This window comes from Pristis pectinata, chromosome 1 (assembly GCF_009764475.1).
Source record: "Pristis pectinata isolate sPriPec2 chromosome 1, sPriPec2.1.pri, whole genome shotgun sequence".
Classification (NCBI taxonomy): Eukaryota; Metazoa; Chordata; class Chondrichthyes; order Rhinopristiformes; family Pristidae; genus Pristis; species Pristis pectinata.
The window spans coordinates 48,501,091-48,528,914 of NC_067405.1; the positions used below are offsets into that span (position 1 = coordinate 48,501,091).

The following is a 27,824-nucleotide window of genomic DNA, read 5'->3' on the forward strand; positions in this document are numbered from 1 at the left end:
AGGCAAATTATCCCCACCTCACACTGTACTTCCCTCCAAAATGTTTACTCACTTGAGAGAAAAACCTTTATCTGCAAGATTATTGCACAGGTATTTTGACTTTGATAGAATCCTTATTTTTCAATGAAAAGTGCAAGAACCAGCAGTTAACTTGAGTTTTAAAACTTATAGTGAAAATAATCATTTGCATAAATACCAATAATTTTCTAAAGATATGGGATCCAAAGCCACATTTGGATGACAGATGATCTACAGGAATTTCAATAGGAGTAGAAATATTATTTCCTTACATTTGTGTTTGACCTATTGCCACTTCAGATGTGCAGTTTCAAAGACTTCTCCCTAAAACAGGAAACATGTTCCTCTATATTCTTGCATGACTGGTTTCAAGCCTGCTCCTGGAAACTCTTCCACATCTATCCACTTTGTATTTAAAATTTAACTTAACATTCTTATTGGAATTAGGAGAGGGCTTCACTCATAGAAAATATCCCAGATACAGAAAAGGCAACAACAGATGCAAAACACCAACACCAAAGATGATAAATACTTTACTACAAGTTCTCTGCATAGATAGTCCAGTTTTAATTCTATTCATTCGTTGTTAGGATGTGAGGATTGACTTGATCAGTTTTTACTGCCTATCTCTAGATGTGCCCAAACTGTAGCTTGCTAGGCCACTTTAGAGATCAGTTAGTAATCAGCGACAGAACTTTAGGACTCGGGTCTCATAAAAGACAGGCTGAGGATGGAATGCATCCTTCCCTCAAGGGCATCAATGGCCCCAATGGTATTTTCATTACTGGACTTAGTGGCATATAATTTGCCTATACTGCCTAATATTTAATAACAGCATAACTGAGGGAGTAATGACACAATCCACTTAAGATCCAATTTACATTTCAGAATCACATGTTCTTACCACAAACGCTGCCTCACTCTTCTGTAGTGCAGACAAAAAATGTTTTAAGAACTAGATACAACTTAAGCTTACAATTATCAACATAATTCAATTAATACACATATCTTTATGTGGTGATGCAAAATGATTAAAGCAGATTGAGAAACTAGATGCCATCCGCCATCCAGCAATCTTTTATATCCTGTCCAAAGCTTTATTTAGATCTGACATTCCCTTCTGGCCCATAATGATCCAAGACTGCGGTTAGGTGAGACCTATTGAGTTGTTTACCAATTTTAACTTAAGTTCATTCACAGTGAAAGAGCATCACAAAACATTAATCATTGGTATTTAAACACCTATTGGTGCATTGACTGAAAAAACACCGTGGGGATAATCTGGCTAGCACCGAGACACATTGAAAAACGAACATCCCATTCCCCCCCGTCCCCCACCCCCACCCCCGTCCAAGCCCAGTTAAAGTCTCTCCCACTCACCGCCAGCCAGGTACCACAACCTACTCACGGCATCGAGGCAAACTTGAAGTCCTCACCCCAAAAAAAGCAAAAGACCCCAGTCGCAGTGAACGCCCCTGGTCCACTCCCGTGAACGACCATCTACTTATGGCAAAATCCCAGCTACTAACTGCTGACACCGTAGCGACCGACCCTTGAAAGTCTACACCCCCAGCCCGGGAACGCTCCCGTTCCCGCCACCGAGCCTAGCTCACACTTTGCACGGCGGGCGGTGCTCCCCTTCCGTTATCCTGGATAAACAAGAGGCAACGGTGATTACCTGAAGCACTGGCACTGACACATCCCAAAGCTCACGGTACTCGCCGAACGGAGGCAGCAGGAGAGAACCACAGCACCGACCAGGATTCAAACACGGCGGGGAAAAACCAAGTGACATCACAGGAGGGCAGGCGGCTGATTAGCTGCCGGGTACCAGCTGGTGGGAAGGTTGGGTAAAGTTAAAGAAACTCCTTTTAAGCTTTTTTTTTGAAAATAAGTTAATCTTTAAACACTGAAGGCAAGGTTAAAAGTAGAATCAGGGTAACATTAATAATCATGAGCTTTAAGGGTAGTTGAAAAGCATAAGGGACCCGAAATGTTTTCTGGATCATACGTTGTAGGTATTCATCATGCAAATACAGGGAGTTTTTAAAAAGGTTTTCAGCACCTGGGCTGCATTAACAAGGTCAGCATTTATTAATGAACTGAACGGTTGGCCTTAAATCGGAAGGCATTTAGTTATGTTAAAGTCCTGGAGAAGAGCAGCGGAAATAGTTCCAGGGATGAGAGAGCACATCTATACCATTAAACTGGAGATAGTGAGGTTGTTCTCCTCACAGAAAAACAAAAGCTTGAGTGAAAATTTGATATAAATGTGTCACAAAATTATGACTGATTTGGATAGTGCAAACTGCGAAGCTGTTGTACTTGGCAGGAGGCATAAAAACAAACTGTTGTGCAGAGAGTGGTTGCTATCTGGAACTCACTGCCTGCAAGCAAACTCAAATAGGGATACGATATTTGAAACAAATTGCAGGGCTATGGATAGATGGGGAAAACGTGACCAGATGGATTGTGCAACTTTGATCCTGGTCATGATCTCACAAGAATCTGAGTGCTACCATGAAGGAGCTTCATAAAGTCTTCACATCATTGAATTATTTTCTCCTCTAACCTCTTTTCCTATTTGCATTACTTGAAGTTTTTTTCTGTAATTTTTCCTGCTAAAACTTTCTTTTTGGTTACACTACTCAAAAATTGTAGGAATTCAGATACATCAATAGTCTTAAGTGGTTTTGGTTTTCAATGCATTTAGTAAGGTGTTTAAACAGCTTGCAGTAGCTAGGTGAATAACAAATCAATCCCTCTAGAGCAAATTTAGTTAAACAAAAGCGTTGGAACTTTTAATTAAAAAAAAGTAACAATTGAGGAATAAAATTTTAAAACTAGTTTCAAAACATTAAACAAATAAAGGCAATTCAGGAAAATAATTAAATGATCACCTATTTCAAATTCTGTTGTTCCAAGAGTCTAATCTTTTGTAAGGCATCAATGTTAGGTGTCACAATGAATATTTGATCATAAAAACAATTTTAAACAATTTTGTAAGCAACAAGAGATTGTTTTGGTTATTTTTTTGGCAATGGTTTGCCAGCCTAATATCCCTTGGGAATTTTCTATTCCAATTTGGTCAATAATTTCCCATTTTCCAGATTTTAAAAAAAATCTGCTTTCACTCCAGAATCATTTAATTTAAAAATATGAACCAGAAAAAAATCTCTTACAAGATGACTAAATTGATCAGCCATTGAGACTTATGTATGGCTCATGACGATTGATGAACTTACAACATTGAAATGCAGGACAAATGCCATTTTTTGATTGTATACTTTCACTGACCACACCTCAGCTGTGGACTCAAGAGCATGGTGGAGGTGCGGCAAAGTTGAAATCGGAGTCCGTATTCATAAGAGCAGGAGATATTTCCAGACATCCAAAAAAGGTATGAACAGCCATCAGCCAGAGAGCTCAATGCCAGAAGTCTAATTCCAAGGTCTTAGAGGCAGTATCATCTAAAGTTGAATAAACTCACAAATGGATAAGATCAGAAGATGCTTCTTCAAATGTCACATCCCCATCACTCACCTATCAACAATCTTAATCAAACTCTATCAATTGACAGGACTGCAAAGCCCATATCTACATACTTAATTCAATAATGACAGATAAAAGTGATTACAGTTCATTGTTCAAAATATTTATTTGAGTGATCAAAACAGTACAATTTCATTTGAATTCTAAACAGCAGAGTTATTCAGTTCTCCATCTTTGTGAATATCAAACATAACATTAGGCTTAAAAACATTTTAGGCATCAAAGGGTGGTGCTTGACAGTAAGTTTGCTCACTGCAGTAATTTGAAGTTTGTAGAGATTCGAATCAAACAAAAAATACACTGCACTTGAGTTAGGTAGAAATTTAATTTTACAGCACAAATCTAGAGCTCATCATGTTGGAAAATATTGTATTCCCTAGCAGAAATGTAGCCATCTCCATCATGGTCATTTTTCTGGAGAATATCAAGGAGGACTTTTTCCTTATAAGAAGGATCTTTAATCCTATTATCTCTTGCAAACTCTTCATGCACATACGTCTTTAACTGAAATTATAAAAACAAAATGCAGTTTTCAAATCTACACAAGTAATCATAGGTCATAGAAGATTGCAAAGATACAAAAGTAAACACTCCAGCAAAGTCACCAAACAACACTTCCGAATTGAATAAAGTAATGGACATTTTTTTTTAAAACAAGGGTATTTTTAAAACATTTTATGAAGTACAAAAACTTGTGGGTAAAGTTAAAAACCATGGAATTAAAAGTTCAGTAGCAGCATGGAAACAAAAGTGATCATGGGGCAGAAAATTAGAGATGAGTGATAAACTATCAGATTGGAGAGATTTTTTGTTATCTATGGCAACTACAGTCACTTTTAATAGGCGCTTGATGGCTGGCACAAACTTGGTGAACTGAAGGGCTTGTTTCTGTGCTCTGACTTCAAAGCCATGCTTTTTAGATCACTTCAAAGCCATTCACAATTTATCAGACCTTCCTTCACATATGATGTTCTGAAGTGAACAACCCCAGCTTCTCCAGTCTCTCCTTAAAACTGAAGGCCTTCATCACCTTCCTAAATTGTAATGCACAGAATGAAGAAAATGCAAGTTGAGGCTAAAATATTGCATTGAGCTTTAGCATTACTTGACTGCCTTTCTAGTTCCATAATGATCTATTAGAATGAACTAAAGCCAGCAGTTGATAACAAAAATTCAGTAGGTGTAACAAACAAGAGGATACTAGTAGACTTCAAAGAGACATAGATTGTCTGGCAAATAGGCAGAAAGAGGTAGTGAAATGATATGCAACAATTTAGCAGGAACGAAAAAGTAAGGCAAGGAGGACTGGTGCCTAGTTCTGCAGATCTAGATCATGAATGTGGCAGGATAGTTTAAAAAAAGCAGACAACATTCTTGGATTTATTGACAGAGGACAGAACAAGGGAAGCAAGTACAACAATCCCTTTTACAATTCTCCACGAATTCCCATCTATTCCCCCCAGATTCTACCATTTACCTACCCACTAGGGACAATTTACAGTGGCCAATTAAGAGGGAGAAGACCAGGGGAAGCACTTGCAGTCACAGGGAGAACGTACAAGCTCAACGCATACAGCACCAGCAGTCAAGATTGAACCCAGATCATTGGAGTCGTGGGGTAACAGTTCTACTAGTGGTGCCAGTGTGCTGCATATGTTGAAGTCAGTGAATAAGGAGACTACAATTGGCAGTGGGGAAGAGGTACTTAGGGCTTGTGATTGCTAGTTGGTTAGGGTGGGGGTGGAAGAGAAGTCAGGTTGAGAGGAATGGAGGTTTTGGCCAAGGGTCACAAGCTTGGTGCAGGGGCAGGGTGGGTTTCAAAAGAGGGCCATTGTCTCTCTGCCAAAAAAAAGAGGCCATACAGTCTAATCCAACTTCCCAGTTTCCCTTTAGCACTGTTGGTAATGGAATTTACACCTACATCCAAGTGTTTCTTGTGGAACTTTTTATTTGAATACTATGTTCATCAGTAGGGTAATGCTAATGCTGACAAATGGAACAACAAGTCTGTCATGCTATAATAGCACAAAATTTGAGAAATACAAGAAAAAAATTCCCACATTTGCACCAATGTTTAGTTGCTTAGAAATGGGATCACAAAATGCCATGTTAGTGTGCTGCACAATCTAATTTCCATGAAAATTAAAACAAATAAAAATCTGGGACCACATGCAAGTTGCATAAAATGCAGCTTTTGTTCAATGGTTCCCCAATAAATGGATCATATCTGACTTAGTGTTTGAAGAACTCATTTACCAAGGCCCCGATTACACTCAATGTGCCTACATTGGGCAGGCCACGTTCATCACATTTGACACCAGACTCCTAAGCTCTGTCTTAGAAAGATTACCAGGCAGACAAGGAAAAGTTTCAGCAATGTGTACAAAGCTTCCTTAGGGGAAAAAAAACATCCTCATTGAGAGGTCATGTGCCAGAAACTACCAGGAGTGGAGAACAAGCACATGTGAGCTTGGACTCCATCTGTCAAGGCCATGCAGTGGGCCTGTACCAATGGCGATGTGCTTCTCCCATCTCACAAACTACTCATCCACCCCATTAAGCACCTCCAGTCCCAAATGTGGAACATTTGCCATTCCTACATTGACCTCAGTAACCTCAGGTTCCACAGACCCAGAGTGGAAACAAGTCATCCTCTATCCCAAGGGTCCACCCAAGAGGACCTACTTACAGGACCTTCAGTGGTGTTTGAGTGGTCCACACCATCCATAGGCCACTCGTGATAAGGAAGCATCCAGCATGCCTATGTCTGGGGACAAACTTAAATGGGACCTTCACAAGCAGGCTCCAAACTAGCAGTGGGAACCTAATAAAATCAAGTCTCTAAGTAATTTACCTACTCAGCCTCCTTTTGGAATCCACCTTGCCCCTGCACTAAGCTCATAACTCTTGCCCAAGACTCCCACTTCTCCCACCACACTAATCAATAACAAGTCATGTCCCCAAGTACATCCCCCCCCCCCCCCCACTGCCAAATTGCAGTCCCCTAGATTGGATAGTATTCACTAACCAATCACATTCATTTTCCTTCTTCCATCCCCCTCCTCCCCCCATTTCCACTAATCTGGTCAACTCCCCTCCAACTTCCCCCATCCATCCCTGGCCCAATTTCTTTTGCACTCTTGCAGTAGCAGACCACAGGGGAAAGCTCTTTGCCAGGCTTGTTCAGTTGTGCGGGAGGTTTTATGAGGAGACTTTGAATTGGTTATTGTTCATAAGATGTAGTAATCAGTGACTTGGCCAGTATTTATCGCTCATCCCTAACTGCTTGTGAACTGAGTGAATTGAGGCACTTTATTTGGGTAGTTAAGAGTCACAAGTAGGCTAGACCAATAAAAAGGATGGCAGAGGTCCTTCGTTGATGGACATTAGTGAAGTCAATTTCTCCACCCAAACATTTCACAGTTACCATTACTGAAATGATTATCCCTGATTCAATTACTTGCTTTATATTTGTCAAGAGCCACAGAGGGGTTCAAACGTGTCATCAGATCATTAAGCCAGACACTTGCCCAGCACCTTAAGTGACTCTGCACATCATAACCTGTGCACTCTGCTACCATACCTGTTGACCCTTAGAGGAAACCAACAATCATTTTAAATCTGGCATACCTCCTCATGAGAAAGTAGTCGATCACCATTCAAATCAATGGCATTAAAAGACTCCACACTCCGTGGTCCTTTTCTCACTGAATAGAGTTCCACTTCAAAAATCAGGGTTGCATTGGGAGGTATTTTACCTGCGTAGAAGAGTAAGAAAAAAGGATACCGAATTAAGTGTCAGTTCAATTTCTTCCCGCCCTCCTACCATGCCTATCAAGATCTGCCACTTCCTCCATTCACGTGCAATGGGTAGCTTATGCTCTTACTTTTAAAGTAAGCCAGTGCTGCACCCTTATGGAAAAGAGCACCCTACCTGGCGCCATCTGAAATTCCACACACATGCCTAACAAGAACAATAGTGTAGAAGGGCATCATACCAAGATCTTTCAAGTGGAGGAAGAAACATTGTGCCCATCCAGGAGTCACTTTCAGGTGTATTGCTCTTCCACACCGAACAAGGCCCAGACAGGTCAATTATTGCCTAGTGCATGAAGGGCAAGTGTAACAATCTCCTCCACCTGCAACCCTGCCCCACCACTACCTGCTCTCCTATGGCAGTTATCTCAAAGTGTTTAACCTCTTCTTTGAGGACCATCCAATTTATTTAGAAATTTGCTTGTGCTTATTCTAGATTCACCTCTCCAACTACTGCATTATTTTTACTTTGGATAATGTGAGCACCTACAAATCTTCCTGTAACTGATTACGAGTTGGATTTTTGTTTAAAAATCTGTTCATGGTACTTTAACAATACAGGCAAAGTGTCATTTACTGTCATCTTTTTCCTGAACTACACAGCCCTTGTGAAAATTCATTATTGATTTATTACTCAGTCACAAGTCTATCATTCTCATTAGTAGAGTTAGTAACTCAATGACCAATTCAGAGTGTACATACCATATCGAAATAACTACATGCATTCTACTCTAGCAAGACCAGTCATCTTTCTCAGCATGCACGAATGCTCATACATATCACTGGATTTGCAGGTGGAAAAAGCTTCTTCCGGAGCACTGTACAAAAGTTTAAATGTCAGAAGTGAGACATTGCTCATCAATCAAGGAAATACAGATATGTAAAAAAGTATCACATGCAAAGAGAAAATGAACACCATGCTAGAAACGATTATGCTATAAATTTGTGCCAAAACAATCGCAACATTCCGTTAATAAAAATGTACTAAAGGTTGTCTCACAGGTAATCATGCATCATTGCAGTGCATTTCAAGACAAAGGTTTTATATTCAAGTGTTCAAAGATAATTCCTGAAATGAAATTTTAAATAACATTCATGCTTTTGGTTAAAATGTTCCACATTCTGATGTGACAAATAAATACATGCATCCTTCCTTTCTGAAATTCATACCAACAGTGAACATGTTCTGCTCTGTTACACTGCCTGCTGATCAACTTGCATTAGATTAAGTGAGGTTTCCATGGAATAGCAAAAGTAATATTGTAAACTAAACAGGGCAACCTATTAACCAATTTCATTTTCGATATTACCTTTACCAAATGTTCCGTATCCCAGTGAAGGTGGTATAGTTAATTTTCTTTTTTCTCCTTCACACATATCAGTCATACCAATGTCTAATCCTTTTATTACTTGGCCAACACCAAGCAGAAACCACTTAGGATGACCTTTATTGTCTTCACGACTACAAGAGAAACAGAATATATTTAACAAAATGTATAACTATCTCAATAAACCAGAATAGCAAAACTTAAAAATGAAAATGGTTTTATGGAGAAACTGGACCACTTGACCAATATGCAAAATAAAGCCAGAATAATTTTTTCCACACAGAATACAAGTAAAAGATCTTTTAGATAACGGGCAGAAATTCAATCCAAAAATTTAAGTAGTTTGTACATTTTACTATGTTTTATTGCATGCATTAATACAAACTACTACTTCACCCTTGGGTTCTACCCTTCATAAACTATGTAAAGTTGAGCATTTAAGAAGTGTTACCTCAAATTTAATAGAACCATCATTAAAAATGTTTAAATCTAATTTGTTTAGCCATTGCATTTGGTAGCTACACCAAGTTGAAAGTGAGCCTTTTCTAGAATTTTGCTTACATTATAAAATCAGGTTAAAAGAACACAGAGCCAATACCTGCAGCGATTATATATATTTTTAGTTATCAGAAGCATCTGGATGATTTCCATTTTGTCTCAATCATTTGCATCATTCCTACCCAAAACAAATTTTGGAATAAAATGAAACAACTTATCAAAAGGGATGAGCAACCATCAACTGCAATAGTGGGTGCAATCATTTAGTTTATGATTGGAATGAGCTGCAGAAAATGGAATTATAATCATTTGGGGGAAAAAAATCATTTAAATTTAAATGCAGTTGTAAAGTAGACAAATGATAAAGTCCTCAATTGTCTTGAAGCTCTTAACATTCGAAGATGCTGTGAGTCTTAGAGTTTCTAGAAGGGAGGTGATGGTGCCACCTAGTGCAGATGCATTGAAAAATAAATGCTAAAACCAGAGGTTAGTTTTAGGCATTACTACTAGTCATTTCAAGCCGGGATAGAATAGTGACACAGTGAGCAAGAAAATGCAATAGGAACTTCAAGCAGTCATGTGAAAAGTTAAATGCACAATGACTGATGCCCCTAACCAGATCAATGTTCCTATTTAACAACAGATTTTATTTAAAAAGCAGGATATATCAATATTGTTTTATTTCTGTATCTATGGTCAATTTCAGGAAGTTTTTTTTGGCATGGTAGAATTTCATGCACAGTTGTGATTTTTGAAAGCCTTGCTATTATTTTTAGGTAATTGCTCTTCTATGCATCTACTTTTTGTGCCAATTTATTTCCTCAAGTAAAATAAAGTGTAGCTTCATATTTGTTAATTTACTGATTTGGAACCTGTAAATTGTATAAAAGGTATACTTCTTTTAGTCTGCAAGTTGAAGTAGTAGTTGGTCAATAGACAACCAATTCAAAGCTGAATTTATAACACTACCCAATCCTCATTGAATTGTTTCCTGTAATCACTGGAGAACACCATGATGTTTTTCTACAAGCCAAATGCAGCACTTTCAACAAAACCTAATTAGAGATTCCAGAGTTTGGGGCTGCAATCTTCTATTAAATTCAGGAATGTGCAAGAGTACAGAACTGGAAGAGCGAGCATTGATATATTCAATGGCACCAGAAATGATGAAGGTGAGGGAGACATGGAAGGCCAACACCACGAAGAGGTGCAAGGGTCAACACCAGAAGTCTGCTTAATCAGGTGCCAGTGTAGGCTAGCAAACATAGGCATGATGAACAAACACGATTTGGTGCACATTGAAGATGTGGGCAGCAGACCTTTGGAATGACCTCAAGTTTACAGAGATTAGGATGTGGGAGACTAGCTAGGAGTACATGGAACAATGGCATCAATGAAGATTTCAACAAATAAAGGCAAGGTCAGAGTTAGCCATCTCAACACAAGTTGCAAACAGACTGGTTCATTCTGGTCAGGGAGAGGCATGGAGCTGGTGGTCAAGGGAGAGAACTCATAACAGTGAATGAAGGCAACTGTTTCCATTTTCTCAATATTTAATTGGACAAAGTTTCTATTCATCATTTTTGAAATTAGCAAGACATTCCAATACTTTAAAAAAGGCTGAAGAGAGGCAGCAGAGGGGTAAGGCAAGGCATTTTTAGCATGCGTATGGAACTGGTACTCCGTTTTCAAATTGATGTGCTGAGCACTGAAATGTGGCAGCACTGGCAACAATGTTGTGGGCATGGAAGAATAGACCTTTAATGTAACTGGAGACACAAGAGACTGTAAATGCTGGACTGAGTCAGAAACAAACTGCAGGTCAGACAGCATCTGTGGAGGCAAAGGGACGGCTGACGTTTCGGGTTGAGACCCTGCATCAGGACTGAGAGTGCAAAGGGGAGATAGCCAGTATGAAGTGAGGGGGAGGGAATGAGGCAGGAGCTGGCAAACCACATGTGGATGTGGAGGAGTGATTGATGGGTGGATTGAGCTAGGTGGGGATGGGAGGGGTGGAGACTGAGGCTGGGAAGTGATGTGGAGACATCAAAGGGCTGCAGATTATCGAATCTAATAAAGGAAGGTGATGGGTGGAACCAGATAAGGGAGGATGCTGAGCAGATGATAACTTGGGGTGGGGAAAAGGGACCAGGGACCGAGTGGGTTGAATGTGTGGTTGATAGGCCGATAGAACCAGATGGGGAAGGGGAAAGAAACTGGTAGCAGGGGGCTGGAGGGAAGTTGGAAAGGAGGGGTGTGCGAGAGGACCTGGGTGGATGAGAGGGAGAGAGAAAGTCGGGGGGGGGGGCGCTGGGTGGAGGGGAAGGAGTAGAGGATACTTGAAATTGGAGAATTCAGTATTCACACCATTGGGCTGTAGACTGCCCAGACAGAATACAAGGCACGGTTCCTCTAGTTTGCATTCAGCCTCACTCTGGCAGTGCAGGAGGCTGGGGACAGACAGGTTGGTGTGGGAATTGGGAGAGGATTGAAATGGCTTTCAACTGGGAGCTCAAGATGGCCATTGTGGACAGATAAGATCTTTATTAGTCACATGTACATACCAAAACACAGTGAAATACACCTTTTGCGTAGTGTTCTGGGGGCAGCCCGTGAGTGTCACCACACTTCTGGCGCCAACATAGCATGCCCACAACTTCCTAACCCATATATCTTTGGAATGTAGGAGGAAACCCGAGCACCCGGAGGAAACCCACACAGACACGGGGAGAACATACAAACTCCTTACAGACAGTGGCCGGACTTGAACCCGGGTCACTGGCGCTGTAATAAAAGCATTTGTGGTGATTCTCTTGGTATAATCAGATCGTTAGAAGTGAAACAAGGCAAGAGCCCTGGTGAAGATGGTGTGGTCAATAGTATCAGTGGCAGCAGAATGACTGAAGGGTTTAAATTACTTATTTTCACATCAGATCAGTGGATGTTATCTGTGATTTTAATTAGAGTCATTTTGCTACTGCAAGACTGGGGATGTGGGGAAATACCTAATTGGAAGACTGCAAAAGTGGGCACAATTTTCAGTAACTACCATACTTGAGTTTTATCAAGGGAAAGAATTTCAAGATGGGCAGTGAGGCTGAAAGGATAAAAGGATCAAGGGCCAAGATATGAGAATAGGGGTCATAATGGGATATCTGAGAGAGAATGGGACTTCACTAGAATAGTGAGAAATACTAACATCAGGTAACAAAGACCATAAAAAGAAGTTGGGTGATCAACCATCTAGCTGGAAAAGGGCCAGAGGCCAGTGTTGTGTTTCATGGGCAGAATGTGTTTCCAACAATCATGAAGGGGAACTGGAGAGGAACAAGAGGAAGGTACAAATATGGGACATCATAAGAGTTTTGTCCCAGTACACAAAACAACCAGCAAACTAAAAGGTCTCAATTTGGGTGACAAGGATGTTCAGGAGTTTGTTGGACTCACTGCAGTGAGGATGTAGGAAATAGGGGATTGAGGTTTAAGACAACAGTTGGTAATAGAGAGAAAAAGTCAGCGTTATCTATGAAGGGTTCTGATGAAAGGTCCCAGGTCTAAAATGTTAGTTGACCGTTTTTCTTTCCTGCTGAGTGTTTCCAGCATTTTCTGTTTTTATTTGAGACCTCCAACATCTGCAGGTTTTGATTTTTATTCCAGCATTGTCTATCCTTTGCAGACCTGGACGACTCTTTAATTGGAAGCTTCACAGTGAGTTTAGCACACATAAACAAATATTTTAAATTCTTTTACGCGCCACACCTGGGAAATGGAATCGAAGTAACCGCAGATGGGGCATCGGCCTCCAGCTTCTAATATAGCCCCGTTAGAAGGTGAGTTGCTGATGAACAGAAGAACTTACCGGTCTAGTAACCATCGGCAGTCAACTCCAGAAGTTTGAAACTTTTCGAAAGTCATTATTCAAACCAATTAGAGATCGGAGCTAGTGAAGGATGGAGTACATGCCGAGCAGATAAGCAATAGGTTCGGCTCATGAGAGCAACTTGAACATGGTTTTGACAAAAAGCAAATATAATGAGGTTATTTAAGGGTACGTAGCCTATTTTAAATTACGGCCCTATTTACGCAAAATGTTAAATGCAAGTGTAAAGAGAGCTTAAGAAGTGCAAATTAAACTTACCTGCAATAAATCTGCGACCCGTCACTAAGGTAACCATCGTAATGTGCATTAAGCGCGTCTCCCCGTTTGCTCTTCCGCTGACAGTGTTCTGGCCTGTACAAAACTTCTATTTTCACTTCTTCTTCTTTGAACGCGCCAACGTGATTTGAGACCGCAGAACAAGCCAGCAAACAGAGCAGGAAAACGCCAGGACGCTTCATTCTGGATGTGGCCGCAATCACCGAGCGGTGCCTCTACCAGCAACTGTTCCCCGGGCTGAGGCGGCGCAGTGAAGGACCACACTGCCACGTCTCATCACCCCACGTGATCCCCTCATCGCCCTGGGCAACAGTAGGTAAGATCGTCCTTTCTATTGGTTGAGACATCCATCAATCAACTTGTCGCCGCCCAATGAATTTCTCCACCCCACCCCACCTTGAACTCGAAATATCGCGAGAGTGGAAAAAACCACAGCGCCAGGGCCAAATCCCGAGCAGTCACATGACGACGTAACGTCTGTGCTTGACGTCGTTGCTGCAGGTACTTCCGGTGCGGAGGTGGGAGGCGGGGGAGCCGGCGGAGCGTTGCTGGCGACGGGATGCTGTCGAGCGGAGGGTCTGTGGACGAGGCTGGGTCCGAGCCCGGGCCCGCGGCTGAGCCGATGCTGGCGCAGTAATGAGAGCCAGGTGGCAGGTCGGCGTGGGCCTCTCGGCGTCCGCTGGGGTCGCGGCGAAGTGAGGCAGCAGCGAGGCGCCGCCGTAAGATGCGAAGATGGAAGGGATCCTGTACAAGTGGACCAATTACCTGACGGGTGAGCAGGGCCCGGGCTGGCCGTCCCTGCGCTCCCGTCCACACCGGCCTGGCCAAGCGCCCCCCGCCCTGGCTGCTCCCCAGCTTCACCGGCCCACATCAGGGGTAATAACCAGGACGTGGTCAGGGCTGTATTCTAGGGACTGCAGATGCTGGATTCTGGAGCAATCTTTTGCCACCAACTTCCACCCGCCCACAAATCCGCCTGGACTATCTCTGACACTTCTCTGTTTCTGGATCTCTTGGTCTCCCGTCTCAAGAGACAAACCTAACCACCGATATCTGCCATAAAACCAACCGCTCCCACTGTTACCTCGACTACACTTGCTCCCACCCTGTCTCCTGTAAGGATGCCTTTCCCTTTCTGTCAGTTTCTCTGTCTCTGCTGCATCTGATCTGAAGATGAGGCTCTCTGCTCCAGGACTTCTGAAATGTCCTCCTCCTGGAAATGTTACTTCCCACCACCCCCCCCCCCCCACACACACACACACACTTCATCCTTTTCCTGGATACCTGCTGTCACCACCCCTCCCTGAACAGGACAGAGATAGAGTTCCCTTGGTCCTCGCCTTTCACCCCATTAGCCTCTGCATCCAACATATCATCCTTTGCTATTTCTGCTAACTGCAATGGGATCACTCCCACCCACCCAGTATTTTTGCCTGCAACTGTAGGAGATGCAGCACCTGCCCCTTTTACTCATCCCTCACTATCATCCAGGGACCTAAACAGTCCTTCCAGGTGAGGTGAACATTCATGTGCACATTCTCCAACATGGTCTATTACATTCGGTGCTGATAATGTAGCCTTCTCTACATTGGCAAGATCATGACAATGGCCATCTTGAGCTTCCGGTTGTACTTCATTTCAACTCCCTTTCCCATTCCCACACTGACCTGTCTGTCCTCTGCCACAGTGAGACCAAATGCAAACTAGAAGAACAACACTTTATATACTGCTTAGGTAGTCTACAACCTGATGTACTATGAAAACAGAATTTTCCAGTTTCATGTAACTCTCACCCACTGCGTTCCTTTCCTACTCCTACCAGTCCACTTGGTGTGTCTCTCCCTTTATTCACCCTTTGCATACCTTCTTTCCCCCCCCCCCCCCCCGTTAACAAAATCCATTACTTCTCCTATCTAAGTGTATTTCTTCTCCCTTCATTCACTTTTCCTCCACCTCCTCCTTCCTGCACCTGGTTTCATCTGCCTAATCTTCTTGCTCTCTTCCCACCCCTACCCCCTACCGACACCCAGTCTGGTTCCACCTATCACCTGCCAGCCTCCCTCCTGTCGCTGACTTCTATATGCTGCTTCTCTTCCTTCTTCATTCTGTCCTGATCTTGGTACCTGTCCTGTAAAAATCAGTGCTTCAAATAACTAGTAGTAATTTTGTCTTTCAATTGTCACTTCTCTTCCTTAGGTTGGCAGCCTCGTTGGTTCATACTAGATAATGGAATACTTTCTTACTATGATTCCCAGGATGATGTTAACAAAGGCAGCAAAGGGAGTATCAAAATGGCTGTTTGTGAAATTAAAGGCAAGTAGTAAACACTTTCCCTAACTCAAATGAAATTAGTTGTAATTAAATGAAATTAATTTGACATGGATTTCCTTTTGTATTCTGTAAGGAAAATACTTCTAATCTTGAAATCTTAAACAGATTTGCTTAAATTATCTGTTTAGATTTTAGTGTAGGATATCCAGGCATTGATTTTATTCTCTCAGAAGATCAAAAACTGATAACATTAACTTCCATGGAATTTAGACAGTTGGCGTTATTTTTTTGATTATAACTTCAAGAGATTTTTTTAAGTAGTTGTACTTTACCATGGGATCACCTCATCACTTATGCTTCTTTAAAACCAGTACATCCAACAGATAACACACGAATGGAGCTGATTATTCCTGGAGAACAACATTTCTATGTGAAATCAGTCAATGCTGCTGAACGGCAGAGGTGGTTAGTGGCACTAGGGAGTTCAAAGGCATGTCTTGCAGATACCAGGACTAAAAAAGAAAAAGGTAACATTAAATACAAGCAAGATTTGTAATGTACATAAAGGAAATTGAAAGCCATCTGCCCTAACTTTTATTTTCAATAAACTGTTATATAAATAATTGAATTTTTCTTGTCATCTGATGTTACTCATAGTGGTTGTTGTCTTTCATTATTTATTATATTTTTCTTTCCAAAGTTGAATCAAATCTGAGATATTTGGCAACATGTTGATAGGTAAATGTTGACCAAAGTCAACTAATTAATGGCTGCACCTATTAAACATGCTGATCAAGAAAGTAAATATGACTATTACAATCTTACTTTACCACAGTAAAAAAAAAGTATAAATTGCACTCTTAACTGTAAAATAATTCGTTTTATAAATTGAACTTGGTTTGCAAAAGATTGTGATTAAATTGTCAGGCTAATATTGGTGTTGGTCCTCATCAGACTATTCTAACTGCTGCTTTCTGCTCATGAACTGCACATTGGTGAATTTTCATGTGTAAATATGGTATATTAATATATTAGTTCATATGTGTAAATTGTGTATTATTTGAAATCTGCAGAAATCAATGAAACCAACGAATCTCTCAAAACTAAGATGTCAGAGCTTCGGTTGTATTGTGACTTATTAATGCAGCAAGTTCATACAATACAAGAGTCTGTTAAACAGGGTCAGCCAGGTTTGATGCCACCTGCTGAGGTATAGTATCAGAATATATTGTAGTGAATAGATCTAGTTGTGTGTGTATTTCTTGTTATTAATTATAGCTAGTATCTAATGAAACTGATTAGAAGATCCAAAATACAAATTTTAAAGTTTCTGTTCAGGCTGCCAGATTGCTTTGCTTTAATTAAATTGTCTTAGTGGTTTAGAAAAGTGCATTGAAATTACACACAAACAGACAATTTGTCCTTCACCCAAGAAAAATCTTCTGTTCACATATATTTGCCTTATACCCTTATTCCTTCATTCATCCATCAAAACTAATCTTGCGTTATTATATTGTTTCTGCCTTTACAAATCCTTTGTGATTTTTGAAAGCCTTGCTATCTCTGTGTAAACATTATGAAATGTGTAGACAACACCTTTCTATTTAGATGATTATGGGATTATTTTTAGGTAATTGCTCTTCTATGCATCTACTTTTTGTGCTAACTTATTTTCCCAAATAAAATAAAGTGTAGCTTCATATTTGTTAATTTACTGTTTTGGAACCTGTAAATTATATAAAGGTATAGTAAAGGTTTAGTCTGCTTGTTAGTATTTGGGTAATTTTATCCCGATTGTGTGCCTGTAACTTGCTGTATGCACTTACAGATTGTATAAAATTAACATATTTTTGTTTCTCAGAACATGAATGAAGCCTCCTCTTTGCTCAGTGCCACATGTAATACCTTCATTACAACTCTTGAAGAGTGTATGAAAATAGCCAATGCCAAGTTTAAGCCAGAAATGTTCCAGTTTTCTCACTCTGATCCACTGGTCTCTCCTGTATCACCTTCACCAGTTCAGATGGTCCGGGTATGGCTCTATTAAGAGGAACAAATATACATTTACCGATGCTTCTGCATTTTTTTCTGCTCCTTTTCTTCTTGTGTAATTTTTAATTTTCTTTTTGGTGACTTACACTTGATATAAATTGAACAGTGATACAAGTATCAATTTGAAAGTCATCTAAATTAAAATTTCTTTTTCAATATTGCAGATGAAACGATCAATTAGTCATCCTGGTACCATTCTTTATGATGGGTAAGGGAAAGAAGTTCTGTTATTAATATAAATTGTACTTGGTATTAGTAATTGCCCAAAATGTGGAACTTGTTACTGCAGGGAATGGTTGAAGCCAGATGGTGCATTTGCAATCATGGGGAGGGTGGACAAGCGTACATTTAAGATGTGAAAAGAGAATTTGGCTAATGGATTTGGATGAGGAAAGACTAAAAGACTTCTGTAGAGGATAAATGAAGGCGTGGACTGGTTGGGCCGAATGGCCTGTTTCTGTGTTGTATATCCTATGTTGTTTAATAATGGGATTACATTGTTTTCCTGCCCAGAGATTCATGTGACTCTGGGGATATGCAAGATGATGTCGTGGGATTCAGCAAAGGCAGGTTTATAAGACTGTGGATATTTACATTAAGGATTGGGGTGGATTAGAGAGAAAGTCAAGAATATGGTTGAAAGGGTAGGAGACAGTGGCAGATGTTTAAAAAGTGCATTTCCTGGTATGGGTACATGAGTAGCTGGTATATCTAGAAAAATATGCAAAAAAAAAAGAAATGCCAAAATTTGTCTAGCTTAATATTTTGATCAGTATGGTCACTGTTGCCATAAAACAATACAGGCCTTTCGGCCCACCATGTTGTGCTGACCTTTAAACCATGCCTAAGACTGACTAACCCCTTCCTCCCACATATCCCCCTATTTTAAATTCCTCCATATGCTTATCTAACAATCTCTTGAACTTGACCAACGTATGAGCCTCTCACCACCACCCCAGGCAGCGCATTCCACACACCAACCACTCTCTGGGTGGGAAAAACCTCCCTCTGATATCTCCCTTGAACTTCCCACCCATTACCTTAAAGCCATGCCCTCTTGTATTGAGAATTGGTGCCCTGAGAAAGAGGCGCTGGCTGTCTACTCTATCTGTTCCTCTTAATATTTTGTATACCTCTATTGTGTCTCCCCTCATCCTCCTCTCCAATGAGTAAAGCCCTAGCTCCCTTAGTCCCTCCTCATAATCCATACTCTCCAATCCAGGCAGCATCCTGGTAAATCTCCTCTGCACCCTTTCAAATGCTTCCACATCCTTCCTATAATGAGGCGACCAGAACTGGACACAGTACTCCAAGTGTGGTCTAACCAGTTTTGTAGAGCTGCATCATTACCTTGTGGCTCCTAAACTCAATCCCACGACTTATGAAAGCTAACGTTCCATAAGCTTTCTTAACTACTCTATCCACCTGTGAGGCAACTTTCAGCGATCTGTGGATATGGACCTCCCCAGATCCCTCTGCTCCTCCACACTCCCCAGAATCCTGTCATTAACCTTGTACTCCACCTTGGAGTTTGTCCTTCCAAAGTGTACCACCTCACACTTCTCTGGATTGAACTCCATCTGCCACTTCTCAGCCCAGCTCTGCATCCTATCGATGTCCCTCTGTAAGCTTCGACAGCCCTCCACACTATCCACAACACCACCGACCTTTGTGTCGTCTGCAAACTTGCTAACCCACCCTTCTACCCCCTCAACCAAGTCATTAATAAATATCATGAAAAGTAGAGGTCCCAGAACCGATCCTTGTGGGACACCACTAGTCACAGCCCTCCAATCTGAATGCACTCCCTCCACCACAACCCGCTGCTTCCTACAGGCAAGCCAATTCTGAATCCACACAGCCAAGCCTCCCTGGATCCCTTGCCCTCTGACCTTCTGAAGAAGCCTACCATGTGGAACCTTGTCAAATGCCTTACTAAAATCCATGTAGACCACATCTACTGCACTACCCTCATCAATCTGTCTGGTCACCTCTTCAAAGAACCCTATCTCAGGCTGTCCGTGATTCTCTAAATACTCATAGATCCTATCTCTTAGAATCCTTTCCAACAGCTTGCCCATCACAGATGTAGGGCTCACTGGTCTGTAATTCCCTGGACTATCCCTACTACCTTTTATTGAATAAGGGGACAACATTTGCCACCCTCCAATCCTCCGGTACCATTCCCGTGGACGATGAGGACTCAGAGATTCTAGCCAATGGTTCAGCAATCTCCTTCGCCTCGCGAAGCAGCCTGGGGAATACTCCGTCAGGCCCTGGGGACTTATCTGTCCTAATATTTTCTAACAGCTCCAACACATCCTCTGTCTTGGTATCTACATGCTCTAGAACTTTAACCTCACCAACACTGTCCTCAGTGTCATCAAGGCCCCTCTCCTTGGTGAATACTGAAGCGCAGTATTCATTGAGAACCTCACCCACTTCCACAGCTTCCAGGCACATCTTCCCAGCTTTGTCTTTAATCGGACCTACCTTTACTCTCGTCATCCTTCTGCTCTTCACATACGAGAAAAAAGCCTTGGGATTCTCCTTAACCCTACTCACCAAAGCCTTTTCATGTCCCCTTCTTGCTCTCCTCAGCCCTTAAGTTCCTTCCTTGCTACTCTATATTCCTCACAAGCCCTATCTGATCCTTGCTGCTTACGCCTTACGTATGCTGCTGCCTTCATCCTAACTAGTTGTTCCACCTCTCTTGTCACCCATGGTTCCTTCACCCTGCCATTCTTTCTCTGCCTCACCGGAACAAATTTATCCCTCACATCCTGCAAGAGATCCCTGAACATCAACCACATCTCCATAGTACATTTCCCTTCAAAAAATGTCATCCCAATTTACACTCTCAAGTTCTAGCCTTGTAGCCTCATAATTTGCCTTTCCCCAATTAGGTATCTTCCCGTCCTCTTTGCTCCTATCCTTGTCCATGACAATGCTAAAGGTTATGGAGCAGTGGTCACTGTCCCCTAAATGCTCACCCACCGAGAGATCTGTCACCTGACCCTGTTCATTACCTAATACTAGATCTAATGTGGCATTCCCTCTAGTCGGCCTGTCAACATACTGTGACAGGAATCTGTCCTGGACACACTTAACAAACTCTGCCCCATCTAAACCTTTGGCACTAAGCAGGTGCCAATCAATATTTGGGAAGTTGAAGTCTCCCATGATAACAACCCTGTTATTCTTGCACCTTTCCAAAATCTGCCTCCCAATCTGCTCCTCAGTATCCCTGCTGCTACCGGGGGGCCTATAGAATACTCCCAGTAGAGTAACTGCTTTCTTGTTCCTAACTTCCACCCATACTGAATCCACCCTTTCTGCAGCTGTAATAGTATCCCTGACCAGTATCGTCACCCCTCCTCCTCTTCTCCCCCCTCCCTATCCCTTTTAAAACACTGAACACCAGGAATATTCAATATCCATTTCTGCACTGGTGACAGCCAAGTCTCTGCAAGGGCCACAATATTATAGTCCCATGTACTTATCCAAGCTCTCAGTTCATCACCCTTATTCCTGATGCTTGTTGCATTTAAATAAATGCACTTTAGCCCATCCAGCTTTTGACTTTTATACCCCTGTACTCTGCTTCTCCTTCCTCAAAGCCTCTCTACATGTTAGATCTGACCTTTCCCCATCCACTTCTTCCTCTGACCTACCCCTCTGGTTCCCATCCCCCTCGCAAACTAGTTTAAACCCTCCCGAACCACCCTAGCAAACCTGCCTGCAAGGATATTGCCCCCCCCCCCCCCCCCCCCCCCCAACCCGTCCTCTCTGTACAGGTCCCACCTTCCCCAGAAGAGATCCAAATGATCCAAAAATCTAAAACCTTCCCTCCTGCACCAACTCCTCAGCCACTCATTCATTTGCCATCTCCTCCTATTCCTACCTTCACTATCAGATGGCACGTGATACTGCATGAACACAATTGCTATAAATGTTATAGCTAAGTTCTAATCAAAACATTCCATCTTACTCGCTGTTGTTGTGCTTTGGGTTTTGCAATTATGAGCACTACCAGGTCACTATGTGACCACCAGAACACTACCTTTATCAGTACCTTGCATCTTGAGGTATATGTGATTTCATTCTCAAAACTTGAGTTAAGTTTAAATTTTGCCTTTAGCAGGAAACTGGACACTAATTGCCAAAAGGAAAATATTATTGCAACATCACGTCCTGATGTACACAGGAGAATACGGACGTATTCAGATACTGAATCATACAGTGATGGCGCTCTAGATGATCCAGAAAGTAAGTATTGAAATTGATCCTTTTGAAGAATCATATGTGTTGTTAATAATAAATTCATTGTAAAATTTAATATAATCATTTAAATTAGTAAGGAAATTTTAAGGCCCTGTGTAAATCATTTTTTTCCAGGCTTTTAATTGACACCCCCTCCCCCCCCACCCCCCAAAAGCTCCTTCTTTGTTTTCATATTCAATTTTGCCTTTTTATGAAGTGCTTTGGGATAGTTTTCTACATTAAACCTAATTATCAATTGGCTTATGAGCTTTGTAATGGAGCAATGATCTAACAGTAGAAATGCCACTGACGTAGATTGTTGATTGGGCAGCTGTGGGTTTAGACTACGCCTTATGATTGTTGTGATAAGCCACCATAAGACCTATACTTGACCTATCTTGGGGCAGCACAGTGCTCCTGACTCGAAGCTCCAGTGACTTGGAACAATTTCCAATCTCTGGTGCTGTCTGTGTGGAGTTTGCGTGTTCTCACTGTGACTGCGTGGGTTTCCTCGAGGTGTTCTGGTAACCTCCCATATTCTAGAGATGTGTGGGTTAATAGGTTAATTGGCCACCGTAAATTGCCTCTAATGGGGGTGGGGAGTAAGTTGATGGGAATGTGAGGAAAATGATAAATGGAATTAGTGTAAATGGGTGCTTTAGAATCAGTGCAAACTCGGTGGTCCAGAGGGCCTGTTTCTGTGATCTTTGGCCTGCAGCAAATGCATCTTCTCAGCTCTGTGCAGAACAAAATTTAACCATTAAGTTGAAACCTTTTAAACTCTGTGGTCTGAAACACAGTTCTTGGAGAGAAAATAAATATATTGACCCTAAAATTGTAAATTCATTGTTTTAACTCTTACAGAGATTGCTCAAATTTCTCGAAATTCTTTATTGACTGCAAATGGTGAATTCCCTCCAGTGACCATTCCGGAAGAAAATGCTGCAATCTCAAGGAATAAAACAGAGACAGAAAGTCCTTTTGTTGCACTTTCAAGTTGAAAATTTGAATTAAAATGGATTTAAGATATGGTCACTCCAATAATATTGCTATGCAATTACTGCTGGCATTTAGATATTGCAACAAAGGGAAATGATTTCCCAGTTAAACGGCTTTCTCTGCACTTTATGATGCTACATCAAATCAGAAAACTTGACAAGCTTACCTAACCTTATTTCTATTATATATTTCCAGTAAGCTACAACTGTATTTTCTACAGTATTGTGTAATAAATCCATTAAGGATCAGTGATCATCTGATTCAAAACTTTGCCATAAAGAGCAATGGTGCCATTAAGAGTTAATACCAACTGTGAAGCTTGAGTGGAAAAATAAGGATGTAGCATAGACAGCAGTGTGTACTTTCGTGACTGTTGCCAGAAGAGATTTGAGAGGAGGAATTGAATCCTTGGGGCTGTACAAATTCATTGTATGCACCTGTGTATCCTTAAAGAATGAGCATTCTGGAAGAATTGCAGTTAGATGTTGTTTCTGTTTACACCTTTTATTTGACTTTGTAGTTTGTACATGTTGAGTGAAACCTGTTATGTACATGAGTGCTGAATACTGTTTTAGGATGAGGTTTGGATTGTGCTTCATCTTTTCTAATAGCAGCCAATTAGTACTGGTTATACCAGAACTCATATGTGTAGAAACAGTTTCTGAAGCATAAAGTTAAAGCTATTGTGCTCTGCATTACCTTTTTGAAAGAGAAACGAGTAGATTCTATCCACTTCATTTTTAAAGGCAATGGAACAGGTGTATTTTATATCCAATAAAAATAAATTAATGAAATAGTGATCCAGATACAAAAACTGTAGCTGGCAACTATAGAAAATAAGTTACTTTTTTTTATAATGACCATCTCCAGCTGAGGTAAAGGGAAGAGATTTTCATTTGAGTTGAGACCTTTTAATAGTTTATTTGGCCAAGATAGAAAACAAAAGTGTTATTGCCCAGTGGTTTAAAAGAAACCATTTTTCTTATTCCCTTAGCCAGTTGTTTCCAGTCTATTTGCAGAAATTTAACTGGTTCTGCAATTAGAGAGATTTACATGCTCTTGCATCTCTTTATCACCTGTGCCATATTTAAGAAGAAATCTGAAATAATGTCAGAACAAACAGTAAACTGTAGATCTTACAAAACTGTTATCTGGACTTGGTGCATTTAAATTAGAAGATGACCTACCTACAAGAGGATTCTTTGGCCAACTTTTCCCAAGAATGTGTAAATAATTTGCATAATTTCAATACCAATCAACAGTTGAAATCCCTTCTATTCTAATTTTGTTGTCTGTTATTTATATGCTGGGTGTGCTGTCAATGTAGGTTGTTCTGCACATCCATTTCTTCCAATATAAGTGATATAATTACAAAAAAGGATGGAATTAAATTGTTTCAGCAAATTTAGTGGAAACAATAGTAGTGTATTTGACCCTTGTTTTACTGCACATTAAACTAACAGCATTCCAGTGTTTTTAGACTCCACTCTCCACATTATTTTAAATGAAAAATATTTTAAGGTCTTAAGAGATGTGTATTTTCTGATAATAGACAATGTGTCATGATAATGTTGTGAGCAGTTTGTAAAAACTACATTTCAGACATGTTGAATACAGGATATCTTTGTTATGACTCACTGGTGTGTGGGGTACAGCACTTTTGATCTCCAGAAACCTGTGTTCTAGTCCAGGAGGAGATTGCCCAAACTTGGTTCCATAAACCAGCTGTTGAAGTATTAAGCATGTAAAATCTTCAACTTACTAGTGAATAATGGAATTAATGATACCAATTAGTGGTAATATGTTAATATAAAGTTATTAACCAGGCTACCAGTTTGCTTGTGAATATTAAGAATTTGCATACAAAACTTAATGGACAGATTTCTTTACAAGATTATCAGTTCATGCATTTATACTTAAGAATCATGATTTTACAGTTTTGTCAATAATTGAGTTCTTCCATTAAAAGCTGAATAATACATCAAAGCCTTCAGTTTGTGAGTTACCTGATCTCAATTGGAGTACCAATGTTGACATTGGTTACCTGGGTCACAGGAGAGGAAAATCCAGCCAGAATTTTAATTGCCAACTGTTGTCAACCTTGTCACCCTATTAACATATGTCTGTGATGACAGAATTGAGTTCTATTGTGTCTTCTGTATTCCAGTAAACCCCCACACCTATTTTTTTTATTTTGTATACATCAAGGGTTGTTAATATTGTCATGGCTTACACATGATTAAAAGGCCCCTTGGATAAATATACGAACTGAACCCAGAGCTCAGCAGCAAGAATTAAAGCTGGAACAGAGGGAAGAAAATTTCCCATTTATCTGTGTCTTAAGTATACAGCACTAAGTTTTATTAGTGATGTTTTCCACTGTTTAAAATTACAATTAAATAACATTGTTCACTTTTGGAATTTTGATGCTTTTTAAGTAATTAACTATAATAGATTAAAGGATAATACATTCACATACTTAAAGAACTTCACAATTGTTTAATGTACTTTAGAGCAGGTATTTTGAAGTATTATAATCCTAATTAGGTAATATGAAGCCATTAAGATTTTAGCATGATTTATAATGTCAATGTATAAAATGTGAATTTTGCTTTCAGTGAATGTAAATACCTATAGGGAATGGACAATAGTACTACTGTCAGGATATTCTTTAGGATTTGCTGGTTTGGTGTGTGAAATAGCTTTTTGTTTCATACCATTTTCTGCTTTTTTTCAATGACAACTCTATAAAAAGAAATTAAACTGTTCTGAATATATGCTGATCCAGACTTAAATTGTAGTGAGAAATTAACATGCAAAATTTCATTCCCATCAGAACCTAATATATCTCTGCTTTTAATTGTTAAATAGAGATGACGGAATATTTTGAAACTCTGGTGGACTGTTATATGTACATGTACCTGCTGTCATGACAATCAGTTGTGCTAATTATGATAAACCAAGAATTCAAAGCTATTATCTATTAATAGAATCTGAAGAGAATATGGAATTTGCAGGCAGGATGGTAATATGTCACACAGACCCAGTAATAAAATGGATACAATTTTGAGCTCTTAATGTCAATTTAAAGTTGGGTGATTTAGGCAGAAGATTAGAAACAATGGTGTACTGACTTTTGTCATCTTTTCAGTTGCATATTTTTTAAAAAAAGTCAATGGTGTTACATAATCTGAATAAACATTCAATTCTTATTACTTATTTCATTTAAAGTTTCCTCCTTTGTATAATGTTTTGTACAAAAGTAAGTCTGAATTACTGAACAAGCCACTCATAGTATGATGATTAGATAGGAAAATGTAAATGGGCATGTTTCCTAAAACACAACTTCTCCATTAGAGTCTCATAGATAACTAACTACTTGAAATTGTTTGTCCAAGCCATCAATGAACACCTGTCCTGCTGACAGTATAGAATGAATTACAGTCATAAATTAAATTTTACAAGTAATCTTGTCTTTTTAAGTAGCTTTTTTAAGTGACCATTTACTATCTTCTGACCTTGTGAGAAATTCCATGTCTATTTCTATACTCCTGAGCCAAATTTAACTCTTCAAAACTTTAGTACTCCATTCTGGCTGATGTTATCCACATTATGGTTTCATTATTTATGTGGTGTTTAACTACACCATAAAACAGATCATTGAGATTTCATTGTTTTCCATTCTGAATTAATTGATATAATACAGTATCTTGTGTTTTTTGGTAAAATGGTTAAGTTTAACCAGACACTGCTGAAGTATTAATTTTTGGGGAGACATATTCAACCAAAGCAATAAACCTGCATCTCCCTCCCCCCCCCCCCTCTGCCCCCCCCCCAAAAAAAAAACTTCAGTCTGTCCAAACTATTTTCTTGTTTTTGAGAAAATATTAGTTATAAATTTGAGACTGCTTATAAAAATGTTAGTAACACACTTGAAGATGATCAAGTCTTGATGCAAAATTATTCATGTTAGTAGAACTTAAAGGATGGAGAACTGTTTAAAAGTAGTTTACCTATAGTTAGAATTTTTCAATTTCACTTTTCATTTTGCAGCCCTATTCATTGACCAACTGACACATGTCAACCAGCCATTGATTCTATCACAATTATCAGAACACTATTAAGTGCAGTTGTCAGAGATGGGCTTTAATATACAATCTATGAATGTATGTATTTGCTGATTAATTTTTTTATAACTTTTTTTGTGGTCCCAAACAATGTGTTCCTTCTGGACCAAAACCAACATTCAGGTGAATTAGTTGATTAAGTTTCTTTTGTAGTTAAAGACAAACTTGCATTCTATGTATGTATGAAGAAATATTTTAATAGAATATTAGTTTTAATTGTCCACTACACTGAAACATATGAATAAAAACTTTCTTTTGCTGCCTTGTCTTTGGTTTTTTGCCTTGTTCCAATAGTTCTTACAGTTATAGTAGGATTTAAAATTGGATAATGGTATGGTAGATACAGAATTGATATTTCCCCACAGTGGGAATGCAGGGAGTAGGAAGTCATGGTCCCAAACTATACACAGGCCAGTCCAGACAGGGATGAGAGATATTTTCACCACTTGGTAGTGAACCTTTTGGCAGTTTCTATCTAAGAGGCTTGATCAGAGTGTATTCAAGGCAAAGAATTGTAGATTTTTATTTTAAGGGAAGTCGAGCAATTATGATTTAGTGCAGGAAGGTGATGCTTCCTGAAATTTCAGTCATGATCTTAATGACTGGCTGTGCAGGTGCAAAGAGCTAAATGCCCTCTTCTATTATGGGCATTGATACAAGAAACAACATTGTGATGCCTGTGTTAATCTGTTGAATTGGATTCAACTCCTTTGAGAGCCATCATTTTTTTTTCCAGTTTAAACA

The 27,824-nt window shown here is 40.0% G+C and overlaps 2 protein-coding genes across 3 annotated transcripts; one reads left to right on the forward strand and one right to left on the reverse strand.

The window, feature by feature from the left end:
- Positions 1-3,653: 3,653 nt before the first annotated feature.
- On the reverse strand, positions 3,654-13,664 carry fkbp7 (FKBP prolyl isomerase 7). Its single transcript, XM_052021716.1, has 4 exons — positions 13,351-13,664; positions 8,697-8,848; positions 7,201-7,328; positions 3,654-4,074 (listed from the first exon to the last, which is right to left on the reverse strand). The coding sequence occupies exons 1-4, from the start codon at positions 13,548-13,550 to the stop codon at positions 3,913-3,915; spliced, it is 642 nt and encodes a 213-aa protein (XP_051877676.1). The 5' UTR covers positions 13,551-13,664; the 3' UTR covers positions 3,654-3,912.
- A 109-nt stretch (positions 13,665-13,773) lies between these two features.
- plekha3 (pleckstrin homology domain containing, family A (phosphoinositide binding specific) member 3) lies at positions 13,774-27,348 on the forward strand. Of its 2 annotated transcripts, none has more exons than XM_052027119.1 (8): positions 13,774-14,140; positions 15,565-15,681; positions 16,011-16,166; positions 16,713-16,849; positions 17,501-17,671; positions 17,856-17,899; positions 21,833-21,960; positions 22,819-27,348. In XM_052027119.1, the coding sequence occupies exons 1-8, from the start codon at positions 14,101-14,103 to the stop codon at positions 22,953-22,955; spliced, it is 930 nt and encodes a 309-aa protein (XP_051883079.1). In that variant the 5' UTR covers positions 13,774-14,100; the 3' UTR covers positions 22,956-27,348. The 2 variants fall into 2 exon arrangements, with proteins under 2 accessions (XP_051883079.1, XP_051883084.1); XM_052027124.1 differs by having other exon boundaries at positions 13,882-14,140; positions 21,836-21,960.
- Positions 27,349-27,824: the final 476 nt, after the last annotated feature.

Coding starts and splice junctions, on each gene's coding strand:
- fkbp7 (XM_052021716.1), bottom strand. CDS start 13,550: ATGAAGCGTCCTGGCGTTTTCCTGCTCTGTTTGCTGGCTTGTTCTGCG. Junction 8,849..13,350: donor GGGTCGCAGATTTATTGCAG/GTAAGTTTAATT, acceptor TTTCTCTTGTAG/TCGTGAAGACAATAAAGGTC. Junction 7,329..8,696: donor ATACGGAACATTTGGTAAAG/GTAATATCGAAA, acceptor TCTTCTACGCAG/GTAAAATACCTCCCAATGCA.
- plekha3 (XM_052027119.1), top strand. CDS start 14,101: ATGGAAGGGATCCTGTACAAGTGGACCAATTACCTGACGG. Junction 16,167..16,712: donor CAGGACTAAAAAAGAAAAAG/GTAACATTAAAT, acceptor TGAAATCTGCAG/AAATCAATGAAACCAACGAA. Junction 17,672..17,855: donor CACCAGTTCAGATGGTCCGG/GTATGGCTCTAT, acceptor TCAATATTGCAG/ATGAAACGATCAATTAGTCA.